Source organism: Calonectris borealis, chromosome 19 (genome assembly GCF_964195595.1).
Source record: "Calonectris borealis chromosome 19, bCalBor7.hap1.2, whole genome shotgun sequence".
Classification (NCBI taxonomy): Eukaryota; Metazoa; Chordata; class Aves; order Procellariiformes; family Procellariidae; genus Calonectris; species Calonectris borealis.
Genome location: NC_134330.1, coordinates 1,089,429 through 1,113,074, shown reverse-complemented (window position 1 = coordinate 1,113,074; position 23,646 = coordinate 1,089,429). Strand labels below are relative to the sequence as shown.

The window sequence follows — 23,646 nt, the reverse complement described above, 5'->3', positions numbered from 1 at the left end:
CTGGATGTATCGCAAGGCACTCCTTAGGACGCTGAGGTTTGAGGTCTTCTTGTCATCTACGTTGGGGATGTTGCGTTTTAATGTCTCAAAGCATTCTTTCAAATGCGCACGTCTAAAGAAAACACAGGTGGTTTGTCAGCTTGTGGGAGCACACACCAGAAAGCAATTTAGCAGAGGGCTAGAGCTTAATTTGGGCCTTAATCCAGCAAAGCACTTACACATGTGCATAGCAGTCACAGAGACTACCTGCATGCTAACAACTGAACCAGCTCAATCCAGCAGAAAGACTATGGAGTTGTATGCCTGGATTCTAGTCCTAGCTTTGTTAGGAAACCATTGTGCAATCTTAAGTGAAATATCTCGTCTCCCTGTGCTGTTGCTTCCACTTTCACTGTATTTCCGATTTAGCTAGTTAGACTTATAAGAGTTTTGGATCAGGAACTGGTCTTTATTCTGTACTCACACTGTACACTGACCCCCGATCTTGGCTATTTTATTATTTTAAATCCAAAGAGAAGTTACACCGTTATGCACGTGGGGATTTACTTTGCGGGATCAGGGCTTTGCAGGGTTATTGTAATGCAATTACGCAGGTAAGTAAAACATACCGGGAAGCAAGAGATGCAGAATTGAGCTATAAGAAAGCAAAGCAATACTGCAAGATTCATTAAAAGTCACTAAGAATTTTGTTCAGGTTATTTGTTAAAAAACAAACAGACAAAAAAATGCCAAAGCCAAACAAATGACAGACTAGGCCAAAAAAAAAAAAAAAAAAAAAAGGAAGGGGAATTACAATTAAAAAAAATCAAACCCCTGGCTTTCTACGCACCTGTTCTTCTCCAATTTATTATGTACTTCCCTGGTCCCAACCCTGTAACCCAAACAGAACAAAGATAAACTCAGTGTCAGGTTTAAAACTACTGCCATTCAACCTGTACTTTCAGCAGTGTGTATGTGTGTCTAGGATATACAGGTAAATATTGAAAAGCAATAGAGGTGTTCAGTTATCACTGTTTTAATATTAGTTGCATATATATTTCTACCTATACTCTATCAAGATAAAATCCATACTTTACATGCATATCAGATGGGATAAGCGTTACGCATATCCTGCACATAAGATACAAACAGGTATAATGTGTGTATATATACACAGACACGGCTACTATTAACAACAGGGAAAGACACAAAGTATGAATTGTATGTATTTATAAAGTACTAGATAGCCCAGATTCTGACCCATTTCTGATCTACGCCTACACTCCAGTGGGGTAAGATTTATGCAGTTTCAAATTAAAGTGTACAGGACTTGGCAGACACACTTCAAACTTTAGTTTTTTACTGTGCCTGAAATAACACAGCTGAGCATAAATATGGAATGAAGTAATCCAGGAATCCTCCAGTCACTGCTAAAAGAAGAACCAGGGCGAGCTTCTGGTTTTTGGGGTTCTGGTCTGCCTCCACCCTCTGTACCAGAGGAATACTTTTAGGAAAAGCCAAACAAATTCATGTTATCTTAGTTTTTCAGCTACAGTGGTGATAAAGTACATTAGTAGACACGTGGACATTTCAAATACCTTCCATACACTATGGAAAGTAACTATTTGCCTTTGGCTGAAAATACACCAACATTGATGTGAGCATTTCAGGAGATACGTTAATATTTAATAAATATTCAGGTATTTAAAAACAAATATTTGACAGCCTTTCCCCATGAAAGATTTACAAGCTGAAAAAGACATCTTTTCTCCGCTTATGCCTAAAGGAGTAATTCTGGGGAGACAAGGAGCACGCACCTTGGGGTAACCCATCAAAGTGCATTTCAGGAAACCTTTGCAACTTGCTCAGCATCAGACAGGTATTTTTCTGGTGTGTCTACGCCAAGAGCTCTAGAAATCCTGCACGGTAAAATGCTCTGATTACAGCACAGACACAGCGGTGATGCTGCCCTTTGCACTGGGACAACAGCCCTCCCAGCTTCCCAGGAGCAAAGCTCGGCGTGACGGCACAAGAGCAGTTTGCTGGTGCAACCGCAGCCGTGCCACTGCCCGCTGCCAGCACAGCTGCTGCTCAGACAGCAAAACTCCGCGCAGCCTTCGCTGGTACCCCTGTGCCATCGGAAACCCCCTCTACAGCCGTCTGAACCCACACAACACTGTCAGTGACAGGTTTGCTTGATTAAAGCACAAATATACTTATCGTTTCTGCAGCTGAGCGTTTTACAGACAAGCTCTAAAGATCACATTCTATCTTAGAGGAATTATATTGGCATTTTACGAAGGCCATTATTTTTACAAATTCTTATCTATGTTACTTCTGCTGTTTCCTTCTATGCATTTTGGGATCTCTACACGCCAAAGGACACTATGAACCCCTTTTTTTGTCCATTACATCTTACATCTCTTCCTGCTCCCACCAGATGATACTGAAACTACCACTCCTTGCATGGAGGCCATCCACAGGGAAGGTCAGTACCAATTCACAGCCCTGTGTTCGTGCTCCTCTTACAACTGGGTTACAGTGGTTCTGCATTACAGCCTAAAGCAAACGCCATAAGAACCAGAGGGGGAAAGAAAGTGAACTGCCACGTCCTGACCTTCTGATACATTCAAAATACTGAGCTCCACCCAGGAGGGAGCAAAAGGCAAGGCCAGATTTTGACCTGGCCAAAACATTTCTCCCGAGCAGGTCACTAGCCCGGAAAGGACTACATTTTGTCTGTCTCTTCTCCTGGCACTTGTTTAGGCTGGGTCTATCTCAGCACGGCAGCCTGAGCCGTACTGGAGTATGGCTGCACAGCAAGAGGGGACTCCGGCTGGCATTTTGTCTAGCAGCATCTCCGCCGAACTCCCGACGAGATCCCCATCCCTGCCCTGAAACCAGGGGTACATTTGCTTTATTGCACTGAACAGGCAAGACACACAGAGCAACTTTCTGCCCAGCCTCCATGGGATCAGCATACCATTTTAAACGCCATTGCAAAGAGTATTCTACTAGCTGCAGGCAGTCAGGAGAATGGACAGAGGTCTAGACAACATGGCCCAGGAGGAAAGACTGAACAGATCCAGGTCATTTATCCTGCAGGAAGGAAGACTGAGGGGCCAAGGGAAACAGGTAAAAGCTCGCTGCAAAGAAGGGAACGATTTGTTCTCCCAGTCCACAAGAAATAATACCAGACAACGTATTAGGATACTGTGGTCTGGAAACAACTGCCTAAGGAGAAGACAGAGTCTCCATCAGCCAAAGGCCTCAAGAACAAGTTAGACAAACACTAACCTGGAGCAACATCAGAGTCAAGTCCTGTCCAAGGTGGGGACAGATTAAACAGCCTTCAGTCCCTTCCAGCTGCAGGAGTTTTGAACAAGCAGGAGGCCCTTAGCACTTACAGCACTAAGAAACTGTAACAGCAGCTAAGGTGATCTCTGTCCTGGGAAATAAAACCTCCCAGATCACATCCCAGTTTTCAAGAAAGTTCCTGCAAGCAGCACTGCTGCACGATTTCCCTGACCAGTATAAGCAGAGATCTTTAGCCAAACATAATACCAGATGCCACCTGAGATCGGACAGGCAGTGCTGGGACTTGCTTCCTAATACAGGTCTGTCTTGGAAAAAAAAATCCTTGTACAGAATCCTACAGTGTGTAGTCAGGGAGGAAAAATAAAAAACATCAAGCTAAGAAACCCTGCTATCAAAAAACCAAACAGACATCCAAACATCCACGGATCTTGGTATTTCTGATCTGACAACTCTTTGCAAAAGCAGTAGCTGCTCCAGGTCGATGCAGCTTTTGGTATCATTTTTGTCTGGTCCCTCTCAGAAGCCTCCACACACAAGGTGCACTCACCCTCCAGGTCTCTTCTTCTGCTCATTTGGTTTCGTGTCTTCTGCTGGAGCCAGCTTCAGAGCACCGAGTTGCGGGGGTGCTCCCGGGTGCTGCAGGGGCTGGTGAGGCTGGGGCTGGATGGGCTGCTGAACCACATGGTGCTGGGAGATGGCCAGGACTGGCGCCGCGTAATGCTGGAGCTGCTTCGGGCTGCCCGACGGGGGTGTAGGAGCTTTCCCGTCCGGCAGAAGCGGGCCCGGCGGCCTCTGGATGACCGGCGCGACTGAAGATGCTTCCTTAGTGACACTGGGAGTGCTTACAAGGGGCTGGTGGCGTTGTACGAGCGGCGGGGACAGGGTGGTCTGGGCTGCTTGCTGGGGGGGGCTGGTGACAACGGGGATGGGAATGACTGAAATGGGGGCTGCCAGGGGCGGGGGCGGTGGGGGGGCCGGGGCTGGGGGGGAGATGGGCACCAGCAGTTCGCTCCGGGGCTCCTCCGGGGGAACGGCACTGTTCGCCCGCGGCGTGCTGGCCTTGCCGGCCTTCTTCTGCTCCTGCTCCCTCTCCAGGCGGAGCTTCTCGTGCTTCTCATTCTCCTCTGAAAGAGAAACACGGACAGTGATTAATGGCGCTTCCCTGACCTTCCCCATCCACAGGCCTCTAACCAGGCTGCTGACTAACTGCCTGCGTTTCTGAGAGGGAAGGGGAGGCCTTGGGGCTAACGTGGCCCGGCCCACGGCACGCCCCGAGCCCACGGCAGGGCCTGCGCCCCTGGAGATCCATCTTAGGTCCCAGCCATGCTGCACCTTCCACTCATTGCCCTTTCACTCCAGCACGGACTATTTAAATATAAACCATGTGCTGCCCACACATTCAGCCCCTGAGACCAAGCTGCCAAGGCGGCTCCTGGCTCCTCCACCATTTGCAGCAACCCCGACATCCCCAGGGACACCACGATCACAGATGAAAAGCAAGACATCGCCCGACCAGCCTCCTTCTCCCCCGTCCCAGCACCGCGTGGAGAGAAACGGCCCGATCCAGTCACTTCCCACTCCCAAGGTCTGAACCCACAAATCGCAAGGCCTTCCTGCCAAGGGCAAACATTACTGAGCTGAGCAAGATTAATGAACCTTCGAAACCTCTGGCAGGACCCGGCCGGGAGCCTGTGCCCGCTCCTCAGAGGGATCCGGTGTAGGTGCAGGATCAGTCCCCGCTTGCCCTTGCGCAAGCCCGCAGGGATGGATTCAGCACTCTGAGTGATGTTTACTTCTGTAACACCTTCCCAAAGCCCTCCCTGCTTGTGTCCGTACGTAAACACACCACTGCGCTCTATTGTATAGCAGAAGAAATCAATCCACAACAAAACACTTTCAATTCTTCCTTTTCTATTTTTAAATGGGCAAAGAGCTACTGAGCATTTTACCAAGGAGCCCGCCCTGGCCCCCTGACAGCCCCAGGACAACACCGACGTTCGTTTCCAGGGAGGTCAGGACAAGCCCGGAGACCAGCCCTGACTAACAGCACCCTGGGAAAAACTGTGCCTTTAGGATCGCCTCCTGAACTGGAGCCAGCGTGCAGGAGACGGGAAACCTCGGGAGCCAGGCGTCCCGCACTGACCCAGGACACCCAACGGCCGAGAGATAAACAGCAGCCGCAGGGCTGCGGCTGGTCATAACCAACCCTTGCAGGGCAGGGCAGGCTTCTTAGGTTAAAATACCCTGTATTTTATACTATCAAGTGTAAATCTTAGCTCAATGGACTTTACACTGATACCAACCCGTCAGGGCACTCCTTTACTGCTGTGGATTTCATTCAGGCTCTTAAACTTAGCTTTGATGTGCGTACGTTCCTACGTGTTTTTAGAACACTAGACAAAGTAAATGAAATCTGTGTGGCCCGACTAGCAAAATAAACCTCATTAAATGTGATCCAGGTCTCCGGCTTTAATTGTGTGAACATAGGACAAATGAAATTTATTTATACAAGTCCTGTGGCGCCAGTGGCCCTGGCATCTAGCCATCTCACAGCCTTAATCAAGGATCTCCAAACCCACTGTCCATGAAGCTCAGCAGATCCCATTCCTGACAGCCTCCAAGGTGCTGCAACAAAATATGGTGCACCACAGCATGCTTGGAGCTATGACTTCTTCATAGTAATATACAAATATTTGGAAAATAAACCCTTACTTCATCAAGCAAGGGATCAGAGAAATGATGCATACAGTCTGGTGTCCTGTCTTTTACAGTGGCCAATATCAGGTAATTCAGAGGAAACTAAGAAACATCCCGAAAGAGCCTGTCCACAGGCGAAGCTTGGCTTGACCTAAACGCTGAAGTCAGAGTGTATATTGAGGAAGTTTGATAGAAAAGCATGTATACTGCAACCTGGAATTACCAAGTTATGCTCAAACCCCCAATTATCTTCAAGAAGACGCCATATCAAATACAACAAGTGGAACAAGGGGAAAAGGGCCCCCCCGGTAAGGCAACCTCACCAGCTGCGGAGCTCCCAGGCCTCACACACCACCCGGGGGCCCTGCCGCTGCTTGGGTACTTTCTCACCCAGCTTTTGATTTTGAGGGGTGTAGTGCGAAAGCAACAGAGAGCAATAAAGGGAACAAAACTTTATTCCCGATTCTGAATGACCTGTGGTACATGTGGCCACACAGCACCACTGTCGCTGATTCACAGACGACGTGATTTCCTGAAGTTCCCTTCAGCCCAGGATTTCTACAGCGTACATCGTATTTCCTCCAACCTTCATTGAAGCACTTTGGCCCAACTCTGCTCGCTGGTTGCCGGAACAACTCCGTCAGAGCCACACCAGGCCCGCAGCAGAGTGTCCGAGACGCCCAGGCAGAGGAGGCCAGCGAGGAGCGCCCAAAGTGACATGCAGCGTGAGCTTCAGGGAAGGCAGCCCGGCACCGTACCTGCTGGCGGAGCGGGGAAGGAGGGGAACTTCAAACCTTACAAACCTTAGCAGCCCTAGTTCCACACTCAGCTGCAGCAACAGCCCAAACACACGCGCCTCATGAGACCAGGAACGAGGTCAAGCACCCAGCTGACAGGGTAAATACTGTCCAGCACCTACACGAGGAGAAAGCAACGCCTGGATCGAGCTCCAGCGCCAGGGCTGCATCTCCAGTCTCCGACCCTGCGGCACTTGGGAAGGCACCATGTGAAATTCAGTGATCTGGAAGGATTTCATATCCAAAGAGCACTTTTCCCATGCTGCCCAAGACTCAAATCCAAAATTGTAATTCGACTTCTTGTAGCACCAAGTAGGAGGGTAAGTGAGCTCAAGATCTGACTGACTCCAACATGTGAGGTTGTTTGAACAGAAGTTCAGAGTCTGAATGCAGTATTTCTCTATATTTTCTCAACATATTTCAGGGTAATTATCAACATTTCCTTAAAGGAATAAGTAAAGCAGGGCAGGGTGGCAAAAACCCCAGCAGGAATCCCTTGATGTGAACAACACAAATCTTAGCTACCGATGATTTCAGACTGGTTCAATTGAACAACATTAATAACTAATAAATAAAAGCCCTTTGTCTGCAATTCTTTTGCTCCACTTTGCTGCTTGGTTTGCAGCCAGAGCCAACGTGATGGCCCTGGCACAGGACGCACGAGGAAATTCAACCCCGGTGACCTGCTGACTAACTGTGTTTTCTGTGTGCATGTTTGGCCACGCAGCCAGCGCCGGGGCGGCACAGGTAGCTGGCTTCTGGGAGACGGAGAGCGTCCCGGACGCCGACCCGGCGCCAGCACCGGACGAAAGACCGCACAACTCCCACCCAGACGTACAACTGCACGGTGCCGGACAGGAGGGCAGCAGCAAAGAAGTCAATTAATGGAAGCTCCTGGCACTGCTCAAGGTCTGGTGAGGACAGCAGAACCTGCCCATGCTGAATTCACTTCTGGAGCTAACGTCGCGATAGCAGAGGATCTAGAAAGGAGACCTGCAGCCGAGGTCTGCACTGATGGCAATGCTTTCCAGTGCACGAGCAGGAGCCGGCAGTGAAATTCCTACCACAAGTAATTTTCATTCATCGAGGAAGCTGAGAGAACAGGAAAGTAAGGTTACAAGCGTGCATTACTGATCAGAAATATTTATGTAAATGTCTCTGCGAAGCAGGTGCAGCCCTCAGGCTGCTGACAAGCTGCCAACAAGGCCTTTGGTGTTGCAAATCTTGAGCTCCCTTGAGCTAAAGTTTATTTCAAGGATTTTTTAGCCAAGATCTGACACCAGTGAGCCAGTGTCCTGTGTCCGACTCGTCCACAGGCAAAAAGGAACCACGCTATCGACCCCTCCAGCCACTGAAAGGACTGAAGGGTGTCTAAGCCATCTCTTCCTAACACACACACCTCTTCGGGACAGAAACACTTCACCGAGCTATGAAGATCTGTCTCCTGCTCACTTTGTAGTCACACCTTGCAAACAAACTCAAGACACGCTTTAAAACAGTCCCCCAAGGCTCTTTGTTTTTCCATATGAAATAAGCTCACCCGTTTTCCTTCACAGATATAGATAAAAACAATGAACGGTAACTAGCGCGCCGTGCGCTCAGACACACGCGTGGCTCATTCCTTCACACGCAGTGCGCTCAGTACAGGAGCCTCTGCAAGGCCAGCATGGAAAAAGCACGCAAGGCTTAGGGCGTTTTCTCGGGCCCAGAGGGACAGCTGAACCGCCAGGTGCACACCAAAATGATGTGTAATTTCCACTCGTTCTCGACACTCTCATCAAACGGACCGAGGACTGAATGAATCAAAGGAGCGAACCAGCCCTGCGCACCCTCAGGGGGGCAGAACCACAACCGAGGCACGAGGAGAGAAGGAACCTCACCCTGCCCACACCACACCGCCTGCCAAAAGGCCCACGTCGCAAGAGCGGGGGACCTCAGCTTCCCGGCCAAGCCACCGAGGCGGTACAGCGTAAAGGAGGACGACAGCAACGCCAGCAGCAACAGGATGGAACAGCAAATCTTCTCACAGGAGGACACAGAAACAGGGTCAGCGCTCCTGACCGGTGGACTGGTGCTATTTTAGGGCCCTGATGGTCCAGGAATACACAGGGCCAGGCGCTCTTAAATTTGTTACCTAATAATCTGCCGGGTTTAAATTTATCTCCTCCCTTTTGCCTGCCCTGGAAATGCCACCCATCTGCAACAGCAAGCACTGCCAGCAAAGGGAGCAGCCGTGCAGGCAGAACCGCACGTGCCTCCTGGGCCGGCACCGTGGCCCAGCAGCGGCCAGGGTACGTCACTGAGCCTCCCGCCTAAGTCGTGCTGCAAGAGCACTGCCTGAGCATGACTTTACGGTATTTTAATGCCCTTTTTAATGCTCCTATTTTGTACTATCAGTACTGAGAATTTATCAACGGCATGTGCCTTTGCATAATCAAGCGTCTTACCTCTACGTATGCTTAAAGGTCCCTCCCCAGTAGAGAGAGAGAACATTACTTAACTTCATGAACAGTTAGGCAATGGCAGTTCTGTGGTGTAATTTTCTGAATAGTTTGAAGTGTTTCTCCGAATCCTTCAATGCTTCTGGGAGCTTATACTGCACACCATGAACCATGACAGACCTGCAGAAGAGTGCCCTGGATTTCACTCACACCGGTTCCACAGCAGCGTCACCCACAGGAGTCATTCCTGGTTCATACCAGGAAAGTGCTGGGGACAGAAAGAGTCTCCAGATTTTTTCCCTTCCCGAGGCTGGCCCGGTCGCACTTGGGGAGGGGGACCGCCACGCTGAGAGGAAGGGCAGGCTGGAGCCTGAATGTTGGTTTCTGTTTCTGCAGGTCACAGACTCCGCAGGGGAGAACCAGGAAAGGGAAGATAAGAACCGAGTCAGCAGTACTGGGAGACCAGTAATGCTCAGCCTGAGCCAGGCTAACTCTGAGTCATAACTAAGGCTGCTGACACAAAAGGCTGCGCTAGCTAACAGCCGCTGGCGCTTTCAAGAGCCTAGAAATATGCTGGAGGACTGAGACCGCTTCAAAATTGTGACCCCTTTCTCTGAGCCCCTCTGAATTTTGGCTGACAACAGCACAACGCAAGCCCAACTTCTCTCTCCCATCTCTGCCAAAACCACTGTTCAGTGTCCATCCCTTCACACCGCTGCTTCTCCATCAGTAACGCAGCAGCCCTGAGACACAGCGCTTCTCCCCGAAACCCCCCGGGCTCCCAGCTGTGCCCGCGGCTGCAGCAGGTCCTCACCGGTGAGACCACAGGAAAGAGCCGGCTGCAAGGCACCCGACGACTCTTCAACGAGATCGCTCACTTGCTGCTGCTCATCTAGGTGCTGCACTCAGATTCCAGCCTGCTACCAAGACATCCCATTTTCCTTTCTATTAACACTGGGCCACAAACATTGTATTCTTAAAGAAAGACTAAACCACATTTTAAAAGCATGCTATTCACAAAGGATACTGAAATGCTTAGAAATCAGAAGCTTGTGATACTCTCCAGAAGAGTGAGAGCTAAGCCAGCCCTCCTGGGATTTCAATTTCAGGGTTTTAAAGACCCTGGCTCCCACCTGATACTCCCTCTGCTGAGCTATCCTCACTGCACTGGCATACCGCACACAATGTCACCATTCACTATTAATGACAAAAATCCTTGAATCTCCATTTGCTCAGCCAGAGGATGATGACACATTTATGTCATATCTGTAAAAGCAAAGAAAAATCAGCCTGCACATAAACTACCCCGCCTTAGCACCAACCAATACAGACCATTAGGGGTTTCAGCATGAGGGGCTTATCTGTAACTCTTAGAAATCAAAGTGACCTCAGTATCCAAACCTGAAATAAACTAGAGAAATGACAAGATGATCCTCTTGCCTGATAAAATCTAGGGTGCAGACATGCTTTATTCCTACTTTATGGAGACAGATGGCTTACGAGGAAGTGAGTACTTCCCTTCAACAAAACCATTGCAGCTCCTAAAACGCAGAAAGGAAGGTTGGAAAGACCCTCAAGAAATCTCGTAGTTCATCTCCCAAGCCGCAAAGAAGAATCAACCATAACTAAATAATACCTGGCAGATGTTTCTCAAAGCAACAGCTTCTCAAATCTCTACGGATAATTTACATTGTGCTTTAATTTGCTATTCCAGTGCTTAACTGAAACTCTGAATCAGCTCCAGATAGTCATTTTAGCTGCATTTTAGTTACAACTAACTCTTAGTGGACAGAAGACAGAAATAAAGGGCCAGGATTTAGCAGTACTACAAAGGAAAAGAAAACAGATCAAGACTGCTAAAAAAATAAAACCATCGTGGACAGCCTTACACATACACAGACCATCCCAGTGCCTTCAAGCTGTAAAGGCACCGAGCACGCCGCGTGCTGTCTCTGCTGCAGCACCGAAGCTTGGCAGGCTGCACTGATGTAAAACCCTTGTTGCACCTTTCTGCTGAGTTTCAGGATAAAGTGCAGAAAAGCACTGGCTCTGACAGGCAGAGTGGGCACCAACAGCACACGACTGACTACTGACTCTGCTGGAGTCAGTCTGAGGAGCTTCACCTGGGCAGACAACCAGCAGAGCTGTTTCTATACGAGACGCTGTCTCAATGCTTTTCCTTTGGGCATCGGCATTTTTAAGAAATAAGGAGACAAAGTGATGTGTTCCGATAAGCCGTTAATTGCAAGTTGAACAGCTTCTGTGTCGCAGTTCAGAGCAAAAAGCGGCACCGATGACAGGCAGGATCCAACCCCACCTGCTCCAACGCACACGGGGAATCTGCTGTCTCCCCTTCTGGCCCTGGGACAGTGTGACGCACTGAAGTCTGCAGAAACACAGTGAACGATGATGTGCTTTAAATGTACTGGTCGGAAAAGAATGGTAAACATGAGCTGACTTAATAAAGCGTATTATAAACAAACTATGTACTCTTAAAACAAAACAAAAAGCCCAGACACTTGATGTGCCCACAGAAGAGACTCTGAGACCCCACTTCATCCGCCGCTCGCAAGCAGGTCTCAGACCCTCGGGATGCAAGCGGTCTGCAAACTTCTTTAAGTCAGACAACACACTGCTTGTATTTTACACACGCCAGAAACCGAAGCAAAGACAGGTTAAATGACTTCATGTCACACACTGAGTCATGTCAAAACCGGATCTGTCGGTTAATTACCACCCTGTTAGGTAAGTGTATTTGCTCGACACCAGTTCACGTAATGTTCCTCGATCCCCGAGACAAGAACGACAGCCCACTGCTGCACCTTCATCCCAGGGCTGTGCCAGGAGTTGTCTTCACAGGCTGCTTGCACCAGTCAGCTCTCTTCCCAAGGAAATGAATGGAAGTGTGCAGATTATCCTTCAGAACCCTATCTCCGTACTTGAAAAAGAAAAGGAGATAAGAATCCAAGGGTATCTGCCCATCAAAGCACACGTGCGCACAGGAGTCGGAAGCTTTCCTCGATCACCCGAATTGGCTGCACCAGGGCAGTTACCCTGCCATCTCTGAATTCACACAGACATTGCTCTCAGTCGTAGAGCAAGGCTCTTCCCAAAGTTAATGTCTAACTCGGAGAGTCAGCGTGCCAGTACCCCAGAGGAAGAGCAGGTTCCTGGAGCAGGCCACATCCTCCTCCAGCACACATTACAGCACACGTTACACTGCGATTCCGCCCACCTTCACAACAAAAACCTTGAACCTACAGCATCCTCTGCCGATGGTCCAGGCACACACTAGACTGTGCTCCTCATCAAAAATACTTGGTACAGCCTTTGTTCACCCAGTTTCCTGCAAATTGACAAGAGCTCAATCTACATCACACCTAAAACTACTGCATGTCCTCACTAGCGAGATCCTGCCATTTGGCCATTGCAATTTTAATCAGAGAGAACAAAGCTAATCAAAACCAGAGTGACAGACTTGTTTGAATGCTTCAAGCTGTCAGCTGGTAGCAGGAGATTTTCCAGAGGGAGATACCTGCTCTGCCTGACTGTCTGACAGCACCCAGATCATCAACCGATCTACGTGAGGTGCTGCCAAGTCCTCTCAAACCTTATCCTGTGTATGAAGGAAACAGTCAAGAACGCGACCAAAATTTCATACAGTGGACATCAAATTCAGATGGTCCTGTTCATACCAGGCAATTTTGGAAACGTGGGAGAGAGCGCTACAGAGGGAAAATGAGTTTGATCTCTCTCCCAGCATCTCTCACTAGCTCAGGTTCACCAGCCTAAGCAGAACCAGCTCCCACGTACCTTGCTGAGGTCACTCCAGACAGCCTCTCTCTGTCCCTTGCCTCTTCTACATACAGAAATACAAACACACTGTCCAGGGACACTGGGAATCCCATTACCAGCAACAGCACTTAGGTACAGTTCCTGGTAGCACTACCTGTGTTATGCACCAGCATAAGACATGTGCTAACACATGGCACATCCATCGCCTTCTGCAGGGTTATCACCGCCCTGGAGGCTCTCCTGAGCTACCACCAGATATACATCATGCTCCTTATGTAGAACCCTGAGCACAGAAACACAGATGAAAGAACTTTATCAGATGCTGCTATGAAAAAGATCAGAGGCCGAAGGAAGGACAAGGAAAGCCCAAGGGAATCTTTAACTAGCAAGCAGAGTGAACTGTATCATCTGCAATAAGACAGACTTGATTTCAGTACAAAACACTCCTTATTCATCCCTATCCCATCCTCTACAATGCAACGCAGGCAGCTTCCAGTCAGGAGATGTTGTGATGTTCAGTGAGTCTGGGGCTTTCTATACTCCACCCTCCACATCCAGCTAGACAGGAGACGGGGAACCAGAAAGCTCAACTTTACTTCTTGCCTTATCAAGGCACAGCTTTAGGTAAGGCACTTCACATCCCTGCACCTCAGCTCTTCCACCTGTGACCTTTCAGAAGTGCTGCAAAATTTAACTAAGGACTATCAAATGCTTTGACATCCCTTGGTGAAATGTACAATTTATCAGCAAGTGGAAGGGAATTTTGCTTTTTTTTTTGGCAAGGAAGACCTACAAACTCTATACGCTGTATTTTGTATTTGTATTATCGTTCCCTTTCTAAGCATACCCGCCTGTATGTGTAGAGAAGACAGGAGGGGATGAAGATGGGAAATGAAGGACAACTTATCTGCAGTTTTACTTCTTCTCTCAGACTGTACGTGTGGCTCTGCCCTGAACCGGAGCCCCCAGACCAGCGTGCAGGGTGGGCAGCCAGCGCGCTCCTCAGCACTATGTATCTCAAACACCTGAAAAGCAACCAGTTAAAAACAAAGAAACCCTTTCACATATTGAATGTGATTACACTGTGGGACTCACTGCCACAAGATACCACTGAGGGGATCAGAGCTCTCTTCAATTTAAAAAGGAAAAAAAAAAAGTTTTGATGTTTATATAGCTTTATCAGGTTTCAGGAAGTTCAGCATTTTATAGACAAAATTCAACTGACATGCCCCACAGTACAGAAAAAAGGCACCAGCGGGGTTAAGAAAAGCAGATTCCCAACTTCCAGCCCTGCTGCTGACCTATGACGCAGTGCTGCTTCGCAAAACAATGAGATAAAAGTTACTTTAGTGCAACAGGAGAGATGAACTGTGCAAACAACATCAGAGTTGACAGGGGTCCTCTGCTGCAGCCAGTGAGACTCCCTCATCCTCCACCACCAGCCCTGGTTGCCTACACCAGGTTTGCACTCATCATAAAGGAAAAAAGGGAAAGAAATAGAGGAAAAGGTGAGCATAACAGCTAGTCTAGCACTTGAGTAACAAGAAAGGTTAGGATTACGTGAGGCAATTATCTTCCAGAAGCCAGCCTGCTGTCAGTTTATTCTGTGGTTTCGACAGGCCTATGCAGATTCCAGAAAGTGAAGCTCGTGTTCATGTCTAGCAGAGCTATTTCCACCTGCCACCGTGGCACTGGCGTCCTCCGGGGCCGCAGCGTAGCCCTCCTGTACCTGGAAGCCTTTGAAAAAAGATAAACACTGCACTGTTTGTCAGGAGGCACTTTAACTTCTCCTGAAAGAAATGCAGGTGGATGAGCTGCCTGCAGCACGCCAACGAGGACATGGCCACATGCACCCAGAGATGCTCAGCACCTGCATGCATCCGGAGCTGGCCAGACACAAGCCAGCTCTGGCCTAAAAGCCCTATCGGGTTTCTGGAGATGTGTCTCAACATCACACTGATGAGACCTGTTGAGAGACACCAGTGGAGGACCACACTGAGCACAGCACCAAGCTGTTCCCAAAACATGGAGGCTGGGCATGAGCTGGTCCTCTTCTTCACCCATCAGCACTAGGTGGGTGGCACTACAGCCAAAGAAAATCTTCCTGGTCACCACACATCTTGTTATCAATCCCATGCAATTAAGATGTGTGCCAAAATGGCAGTTAGATGAGTCGGGAAAGGCCAGCACTATGCTTACTGTTTGGTCACCACCCTCGCTGGCAATGTTCAAAAAAATGAAAGGCTATAAACATAATTGAGCAGCATCAAGCAAAGCAGAGAGCGCAAAATAAGCGGGTCGTAGACGAATACCTATGGGAAAAACCCTAAGAAAACAAATATTAGTTACTTGCAATTATAAATAAACGTGTTTTCTTAGATCACGAAACATTCTTGGATAAACCTAAATTCAAAGAAATCGGCCACCCTCTAATTCAAGTCAAATGCCTCTGGAGTTTGCAAATAACAGACAGAAAAAGGATCTCAGTTTGCAGGTTTGTGCATGTGTAAACATATGCATTTATGTGCACCTGAGCCACTTGTTTACAGAAAAAAGGGTTATCAGCAGCAACATTATGAAGCATGAAAGCACAGATGTGGACAAGACAAGAACGCTTCAAAATCCTGACTCCCAAAACAATCAGAAACGCTGAAGTATGTGGCCAACACAGTGCATGTCCAGGGTGTGTCAGTTACTGTTTGTATTCCCATGGTGTTAATATTAGAATAAGAAATGTATAACACCAACTACCTCCCTCACCTCCCTCAAATCCATTGTTTTTTCCCCCATAAATTAATGAGATCCAAATAAAATTATTACTAGTATCACCATTTACATAACATTTGTCATCATGTAGGAGAACGGGTCTGCTGAGCGTATAAATAGGAGTACTGATGATGAGCCAAACCACTGAAGTTTCATTTTCGTTACATCTCTCCACATATCTACATAAATCCGTCATACGCATTTGTAAGAAACTATTTCCGAGTCATAAAAGCCCAGCACAAAAAAGCATGCAACAAAACCAAGCATACTCACAGGATCAAACTGGGATGTGCAATGAGCACACAAGCAAAAGAGCCTCCAAAAGTCACTATTTTAAGTGAATAGCAGAATGTTTACGTTGTGGAAGTGTCATCAAGAGTGAGGATTCTATAGATGTAAAAATCATTAGATATATCTGGGTAGTTGCTTAATTAATAAGCATACAATTCCCTCTAACTTAGTCTGTTACTTGCATTTCATTTGCTCCCAGTTTACCTGGGAGATAACAACCAACCACTTGTGCTGTCTCCTTCAAATTCCAGCAAGTGTTTTAGCAAAGCCTGAACTCCTCTTTAATAACGAACGGCACAACTCAAGGACCCCCACAGCACTGCGGTCTTTTTCGCCCCCGAGGTCCCAATCACAACTGTACTATACTCCATCAAGCTGCTACTCTTATGGGTACATCTCAAGCTGGTGTATTTAGACTCTGCTTTTTTCAGCAATTTGAAATGTTGTTCTCTGAAATATTAATACATACAATATGTAATATTCAACAGGCTTTTGGGTAAACACCTTGTAAACACAGTTTGAACCATATTGTAGGCAGTGCCTGATTACCTAGGGACACAAGAAGTGACACCGCTGTGTCCAGGCTGACGGCAGGGCAGGCTCCACAGCAAAAGCCGCCTGGGTTTCCCTGCGTGGGTCAGAGGGGCCGGCAGCAGGGCTTCACCCCAGCCACACAGGCAAACCCAAACAGTACTGCAAACCGCTCCCCAAAGCCATAAACGGCCCTCAGAGAGCTGAAGGCACAGAACAAGACTTGCTCTGGTCACACATTAAGAAAAGCCTACATGGTTCAATCTTCCACCAGTGGAAGAGGCTGCAGGAGCAGGAAAAGCCACGTGCATACCTGCCGGAAAACGAAACAGAGCAGAGCAAAGGCATCGGTTAGGGCCAGGGAAAGGGGACGTCCTGCGGCACTCGTGTCAGGTTTGAAGTGCCTGGACGCCACGTGTGTGCTGACGGAAACCAGCGCCTCGGTGAATACAGCAGGACCTGACTCCAAAGTCAAGTGCTGCTTTATTTGCAGCCCTGCGGAATGCGGCACGCGCTGCACGAGGCAGCACATGGATGGCCAGGGACACCACCACCCGGCCTGCGCCGCTGGCCTTCTCCTGGAGCTTCAGGGGTCTCGGGTGTCACACGTAGCACCACGCACTCCATGGAAGGAGGAGGTAGGTGTTGGGGTGTGTGCTGGGGTAGATGTTGATCTCACAGCTTTGCAGACACCACTTTCCTCCCTGAAGGACCTGATTTCATTTCAGGTTAGTCCACAGAGCTCTCCCAGCAGCTGTACCCTGCACTACTCCCCAAAGCTTGAGATTATTCAAGCTGCACCCTAGTAACTATCAACCACAAAAAGAAGTACAAAGCAGTGACAAAACCTGCTGGCCTGACCTCCCGGCCAGTCCAAGGAGAATGTGAAGATACAACTGCTTCTGCTTTCAGGGAATCCTGCTGCATCTCCTCTTTTCAGAAAGCTCTCCCTCTCGGTTACGAACCGCACACAGAGGCAGTCCTCCACCACCTCTGTCCAGCTGGGAAGCAGCCACAGTGCTCTCCATGTAGGCAGAACGAGCGGCTATGCCTCACACACTGCGTTTTCATGTGCAAGCACCGCTGCGCTCCACGTCTCCAGGAATCCCCGCGAAGGGGACCAGCCGTACCTTAACCCTCTTCCCTCCCAAAGCCATTCTGCTCTCCTTTCTCCAAAACCTTTCTGGTTTTTCCTTCTGTCACTTTTCTCCCCCATAAAGACAGGACGGTGAACATCTGGCTGAATGGAAGACTTTTTCCTCCTCTACTCCCAGGTTTGATAAAGCAACAGCCTAAGTATTTACCGTATTTTACCACCTGGTTGGTAGGAGAGCCTGGACACCAGCTGGGCAGACCCACAAGGAATGACCACAGACCACGCTCACCATCGTCTTAGCAAGGACTCCTGAGCAGGTTTCCGTCCTGCTCTCCTGCCTGAGGCCAAGCACTCTGCAGCACCGCTGTCAGCTCTCAACCCAGCAGCCTTAAATTAGTTTTATTTTAGATTTTCTAATGCTGTTCCCAAATTGGATTGATTTTAAGGCCAGCCTGGACCCCCAGAGTTATGCAGTGTAACTATGGGTGTAATGCAGACCATAAAGCTTCCCCGTACACACATCTGAAGGGGGAGGAGAGGAAGAAGGCGAGGGAAGGAAGCCAATCTAGAACGCTTTATTGTTGCCCAAACAGTTTTTCCCAGCTATTTCTCTGCTTGTGCTCTCCCCTGACATCTTCCTGTTACCCAAAGTTCAAGCGACGGGCTCCTCCCTCTCATGCCACATGTCTTCCTGGTGCTCACGACTTCCCTGAAGTAGCCACGTTTGCACTGACGCTGCTGCTCCACCAGCCAGTTCAGCCCCGACATGTCTGTTGCAGCAGAAATGGTAACTGCGTATATGGCAGCAGAACACAAAGCACCCAGTCACAACCGAGGAAGTGCTGCGCTGGGTGCTCTGCAACTCACCCAGGCAGGTCCTACCTGCAGTGGGCTTTGCTATAAGAACAGCATCGCCACAAACCCTTGCGTGCTGCTCGTTGTAACTAGAAAGCCCGCCCAATTTCTTTTTTGTTTTTTTGGTGCATTGCCTTGCCCATGCCCCACTTAGACATAATTTCTGCCTTCAGAGGTTACCCAACACGATGCAGCGAGGTCACTTCTGCGCCTCCTGCCTTGCAGTCGACACTTCTTCCCATGTATCCCAGATCCTCACTTGTTGCATCAGTTTACGAAACGTTCTCATAACGTGGAGTAGCTGGATCATAATTAAAATCTTTTCCAGCACCAGAAGATGTAATAAACAACCCTGCTTAATACCAGTTCTCCAATGTTTCACCTCTGCTATACCCAGAGCACAGTCGTTGTCTGTGAGCCACAGAGCTGCGAATGTTGACAGCCATTGAGCACGTCTGACCAGAAAGGCGAAGAAATTGTCACAGGCTTGAAACAGGCGCTCGGAGCTCTGTCACCCACCCCGCTCGGGGCTGCAGGGACAGCTCCCGCCTCGCCTGGGGCGCCAGTGCCAGGCTAGAAAAAGAGGACCACTGTAGTCCCTAAATCCACGTTTTTGTTTCTTATTCAGGAAGCCTCTTGCCCCTGCACGTCTCCGAGCTGTCTTGCTTCATAACATCTACTATCTCCTGCATGACTCATCACTGAAACAATGGGTTTGCAGCTACAGCCCGGCAGTGACACACAAAGAGCTGTTCCCTCCCGCTCCTGCCGCAGGTACACACTGCTGTCACTGAGCTAATGCTGCATCACGGCTCCATCGCCCCTTGCAGCACGCAGACGGAAAGCAACAAAACGGTCCGACGGCGGCGGCTGCAGGGACCGTTCTTCAAAAGCGATCAGCCGACAGCGCTACCGCCGAGCTGTACGGCAACCACCCCTCCGGGGCGGCCGGAGCCCAGGGCTGGGGCGGCGGGAGCCCGCGGCAGCAGAGGAGCGGCGGGGAGAGGGGCCGGGCAGGCAGCGCTGCTGGCGCTGGGGGAGCCGCCGCGGCCGGGCGGAACGCGGCACCGCCGCGGGGCTCCCCCGGGGCGGGCCGGGACCCCGCAGCCCCGCGCCGCGCACACCCCGCGGAGCGGCGGGGGCCGGGCCGGACGGAGCGGGGCTCCCCGCCGGGGGGGGGGCGGCCGCCGGCGGGCCGGGCCGGGGCGGGGCGGGCCGGGGCTCCCCGCGCGCGGGCGGGGCGGGGCCGCGCGCACGTGGTGGCGGGCGGCGCCTGGCGCGTCACGCGGCGCGGCCCCGCCCCCGCCCCGCCCGCGGCGCGGGGACACGCAGCGCGCGGCGGCGGCGCGCCCGCGGGAGGGGCGGGGGCGGCCGGCGCCCCCCGGCGCGGCCCGAGGCCCGGGGCCCGGGGCCCGCGGGGCCGCCCCGCCCGCAGGGAGCCCCCGCCGGGGCGGCACCGCGCTCTCCGCCCCCCCCCCCCCCCCCCGCGCCCTGTCACTTCCCCGCGCGGCGGCAGCCGCCCGCCGCGGGCTTCCCCCGCCGCCGCCCCCGGCCGGGCCCCGGCGGCAGCGCCTCGCACGGGCGGCGCCGCGCCCCCGCCCGCGCCCCCCGAGGTGACGGCGCGGCCGGCCCGGCGCCGCCTCGGCCGGCCATGGGCTGTCAGGCGGCGGCCCCGGCCGGCCCCTTACCACGTGCGGTCTGCTGCTGCTGCGCCTGCCACTCCAGGAACCGCGCCGCCTCCAGCAGCGTCTCGATGCTCATGGCGCGGGCCCCGGCCGCCGCCGCCGCCGCCTCCCCGGTCGCGCGGGCCCGGCCGCAGGCGCCGCGCCGCCCCGCGGCTCGCCCCGACGGCAGCAGCGCTGGCGACAAGATGGCGGGCGGCAACAGAAACACAACAGGCGGGCGCTGGCGCGGCCCCGCTACTACGCGGCGGGCGGCGGCAAGACGCGGCGCGGAGCGTGGGGCGCCGCCCGGACGGGACGGGGCGGGACGGGACGGGGCGGCCAGCCCGGCCCGCCGTGACGCGGGGGCGGCCCCACAGCCCCGCCGGCCGCGCGGAGCGGCCGCGGCCGCCGGCTCGCCCCGGGGCGGGAGCTGGACGCGGGAGGGCGCCGGGCGCGGTCGGGGCCGGGCCGGGCCGGCGGCGCAGCGCTCCGGCCGCCGGGTTTTCCGGGCGACCCTCCCCCCGCAGTGCGCTCGCGGCCCATTACAATATGTCACCGCGGCGCGGGCCAATGGGCGCGGAGGACAACAAGGCATGGAGCACCTCCACATGGGCGCCCCGCGCCGCCGCCGCGCGCCTTAAAGGCGCCGCGCCGCCCCGCGCCCCACCCCACCCGTCGCAGACCTGCCGGATCGCGGGCGCTCCCTGCCCGCGGCCCCCGCAGCCTCCCGCCGGCCGCACCCGGCCCCGACCAGCGGGCAGCCGCCCCGGGGACCGGGGGGCGGCCCGGCAGCGGCCGGGAGCAGCGGTTCACCGAAATCCGCTTTTCTAGGTAAGGTCCCGCAGGGCCGCACGGCCCGGCCCGGCCGAGGCACCGCGCCGCCGCTCCGCAGCGGGCTGCTCCGGCCCGGCCGGGGAGCGGAGGGCGCAGCGGAGTCACGCAAAGCTGCAGCGAGCGGGCTGCCGCAGGCTGCGGGATCGGAACCGCGCGGCGGGGTGGGTGCGCTGGGTGTTGGTGCGAGCGCGCCTTTGCTGGGCGCCGGCTCGGAGCACACGCGCGCGCCCACGCGCATCGGGGGCGTGGGTGGCGTGTCTGTCTTGAATCCTCTACCTCCAGCGGATGGATTTCCCCAAATACCCTAAAGCCAAGAAAATAAAATAGATTTTTTTAAATCCTTATGGATTTGGCTAGGCAGTGTGAAATCTGTACTCCCCCCTGAAACACTACAACTGCCGTAAATAAAAGTTTTGATCACCAACAGGCTAGGACCTGGGCACAACTCTTCTCGCAGCAGATCTCCTTCCAGGTTCTGTTCTCTGCGCTGTTTTAGCAGAACCTTTCCCGAGCTATTCTCAGCCACAGGCTCTAAGGGCTCTGGTGTGCCCGCCCCCCGCCCCGCGTCTGGTGGGGTGGAAAGGAAAAGCCAAGCCCTTTCTATTGAGCAAAAGCAAAGAACGAGGGAGCCTTTTGGAAAGCGTTCACAGAAAGTCATCACACATAGTGCCTGCTCTTTTGGAAATGCCTTGCAGTAGAGCTGAAAGTGCTGCCTGCGGTCAACATCAGCTAACGTTTTCCTTTGTAAGGCCCTTTTTTCAGTAGCTTGCAAAACTAAATTAAACTTCAATTATTCATACTGAAATTTTCCATGCTAAGTATCTGCCTCTGATTGACTTAGGTTTTTGGACTGGGAGAAGATACTGAAGTAAAGGAAAAAGAAAACAATTAGAAAAAACAATGCTGCTCATGGAAGGAATGGGATTGGGAAAAAAAAAAAGATTTTCATGTGAGAATTTTCATTCTGCTTAAAAAAATTAAGGAATTTACAGACCAAAAACTAGACTGAATAATGGCCACTGGAGGTAGCAAAACGAAACCCTCGTGAGCTGGGCTGTACTGGTTTGTGGAGCTCGGGACAGGCTTCTGAAGGTGCCCCTGTTCCGCACCACCTGCACCAGCCAGGCAGGACGTTGTCTCGTCCTCCTCGCTCAGCGTCTGGCTGATGGCCTCCCTTACTGCACGCTCGTCAGATCTTTCTCTGCAGATGGAAGTAGTCATTTCCTCCTGGGCTTTGCCATGAACTCATCTCTGTGTTATCTGAATACCTCACAGCATTGATGAGTATATCGTCATCACTCACGAGTGGAAGATGTAGATAACAACTGTGAAAGCCTGGCCAAAGTAACTCACCTGGAACCATCAGGCAGTTGTAGCTAATGGAGGGACGTGCTTCATTTTTCAAGGAGCTCCTCGGCTGCTTTTCAGTCATCTATCCTCTTTCTGCAAACCGCCTCAACCCGCTTCTCACAGCTTCTGCAATAAATGAAGGGGTTTTAACAACATGAATGCCCTTCATCATCCAGCTGATTCTTTAGAGCGGATGTCCAGGCTGTGTACTGAACTCCACAGGAGGCCTATATAAAGGCTCCGTATATAAAAATATGCTAACATAAGTCAGTCATACAATGCATATACCCTTAAGGAGCTCAGTAAAGGCTACTCCAGGGCAGACTTAATCTGACATTTCCTCAGTCCTTCCCTTTGTAGTCTGGACATATTTAGATATATTTTACATGTGTTGTATATGTTTGTATATGTTACATCCAAAAATCAGTTTGTCAGATCATAGCAGAGGAGCCAAGGATCGAATGGCACCTTGCAAGCCAAAGCTGAAAAACACTGGCAGAGCTTTGGGTAGGACAGCCTGCAACTCGTGCTGGTTTTGCTGTGTTATTACAGGACTATCAGACTTCAGATGTTAGACTGGTCAGTGTGGCACTTCAAAAAGCAGGGCATTCCGACAACAAGGTGACAACAACAAAAAGGTGAGTTAGACTGACTGTCTCAGAGGAACAAGGGTTGAAATCCACAGCTGGGACGAGCATTTGCTGCAGTCTAAGTTGATGGTGTGGGCTGCAGTTTTGTTGACCAGGTCTGTGTGCAAGTGCAGTAAACCAGATTCTTTCTCCAACCACTTCTCTCTTGCCTTTCATACTGTGCGTAATTCTACAAACCACACAGCTTTACAGATGGCCTCAGTTTTAAGAAGGAATTGCTATTCTGCGATCAAACTTGCTTTACAAATAATAACTCTTAACCACAGAACTTGTGCCCTTGCAGAGATGGACAGTACCCGCCTGTGGCTTTACAGCACAGCTCAGAGACCTGCTGCTGGCCCTGCACTCCTGCAGGTGCTACTAGCTCTCAGCTTTTAGCAGGTGAGATAAAAAAACAAGACAACAAAAATGAATCGTTAGAGGAACTTACTGGAAATGTGACAGGCAGTGGTCTAAAGGAGTGTACTTGTCAGAACACAGCTTTTAAAAGAAACATTTTCAGATACGTTTGTATAGTTTAGTCCTGTGCTGGGTTAACCGCTTTAGTAGGAGGCAAAACTTTCCTTCTGCCCATCTAGTAAT

General features: G+C 51.2%; 1 protein-coding gene across 1 annotated transcript in view; it reads right to left on the bottom strand.

The window, feature by feature from the left end:
- MNT (MAX network transcriptional repressor) overlaps nt 1–20,388 on the bottom strand; it is a 44,906-nt gene extending 24,518 nt beyond the window's left edge. Inside the window, exons 1-4 of the mRNA XM_075168215.1 lie at nt 20,255–20,388; nt 3,845–4,421; nt 830–871; nt 1–112 (exon numbers count right to left, since the gene is read on the bottom strand). Of these exons, the coding sequence (XP_075024316.1) occupies nt 1–112; nt 830–871; nt 3,845–4,421; nt 20,255–20,327 (804 nt within the window). The 5' untranslated portion in view covers nt 20,328–20,388. The remainder of the gene's footprint in view (nt 113–829; nt 872–3,844; nt 4,422–20,254) is intronic.
- Nucleotides 20,389–23,646: the final 3,258 nt, after the last annotated feature.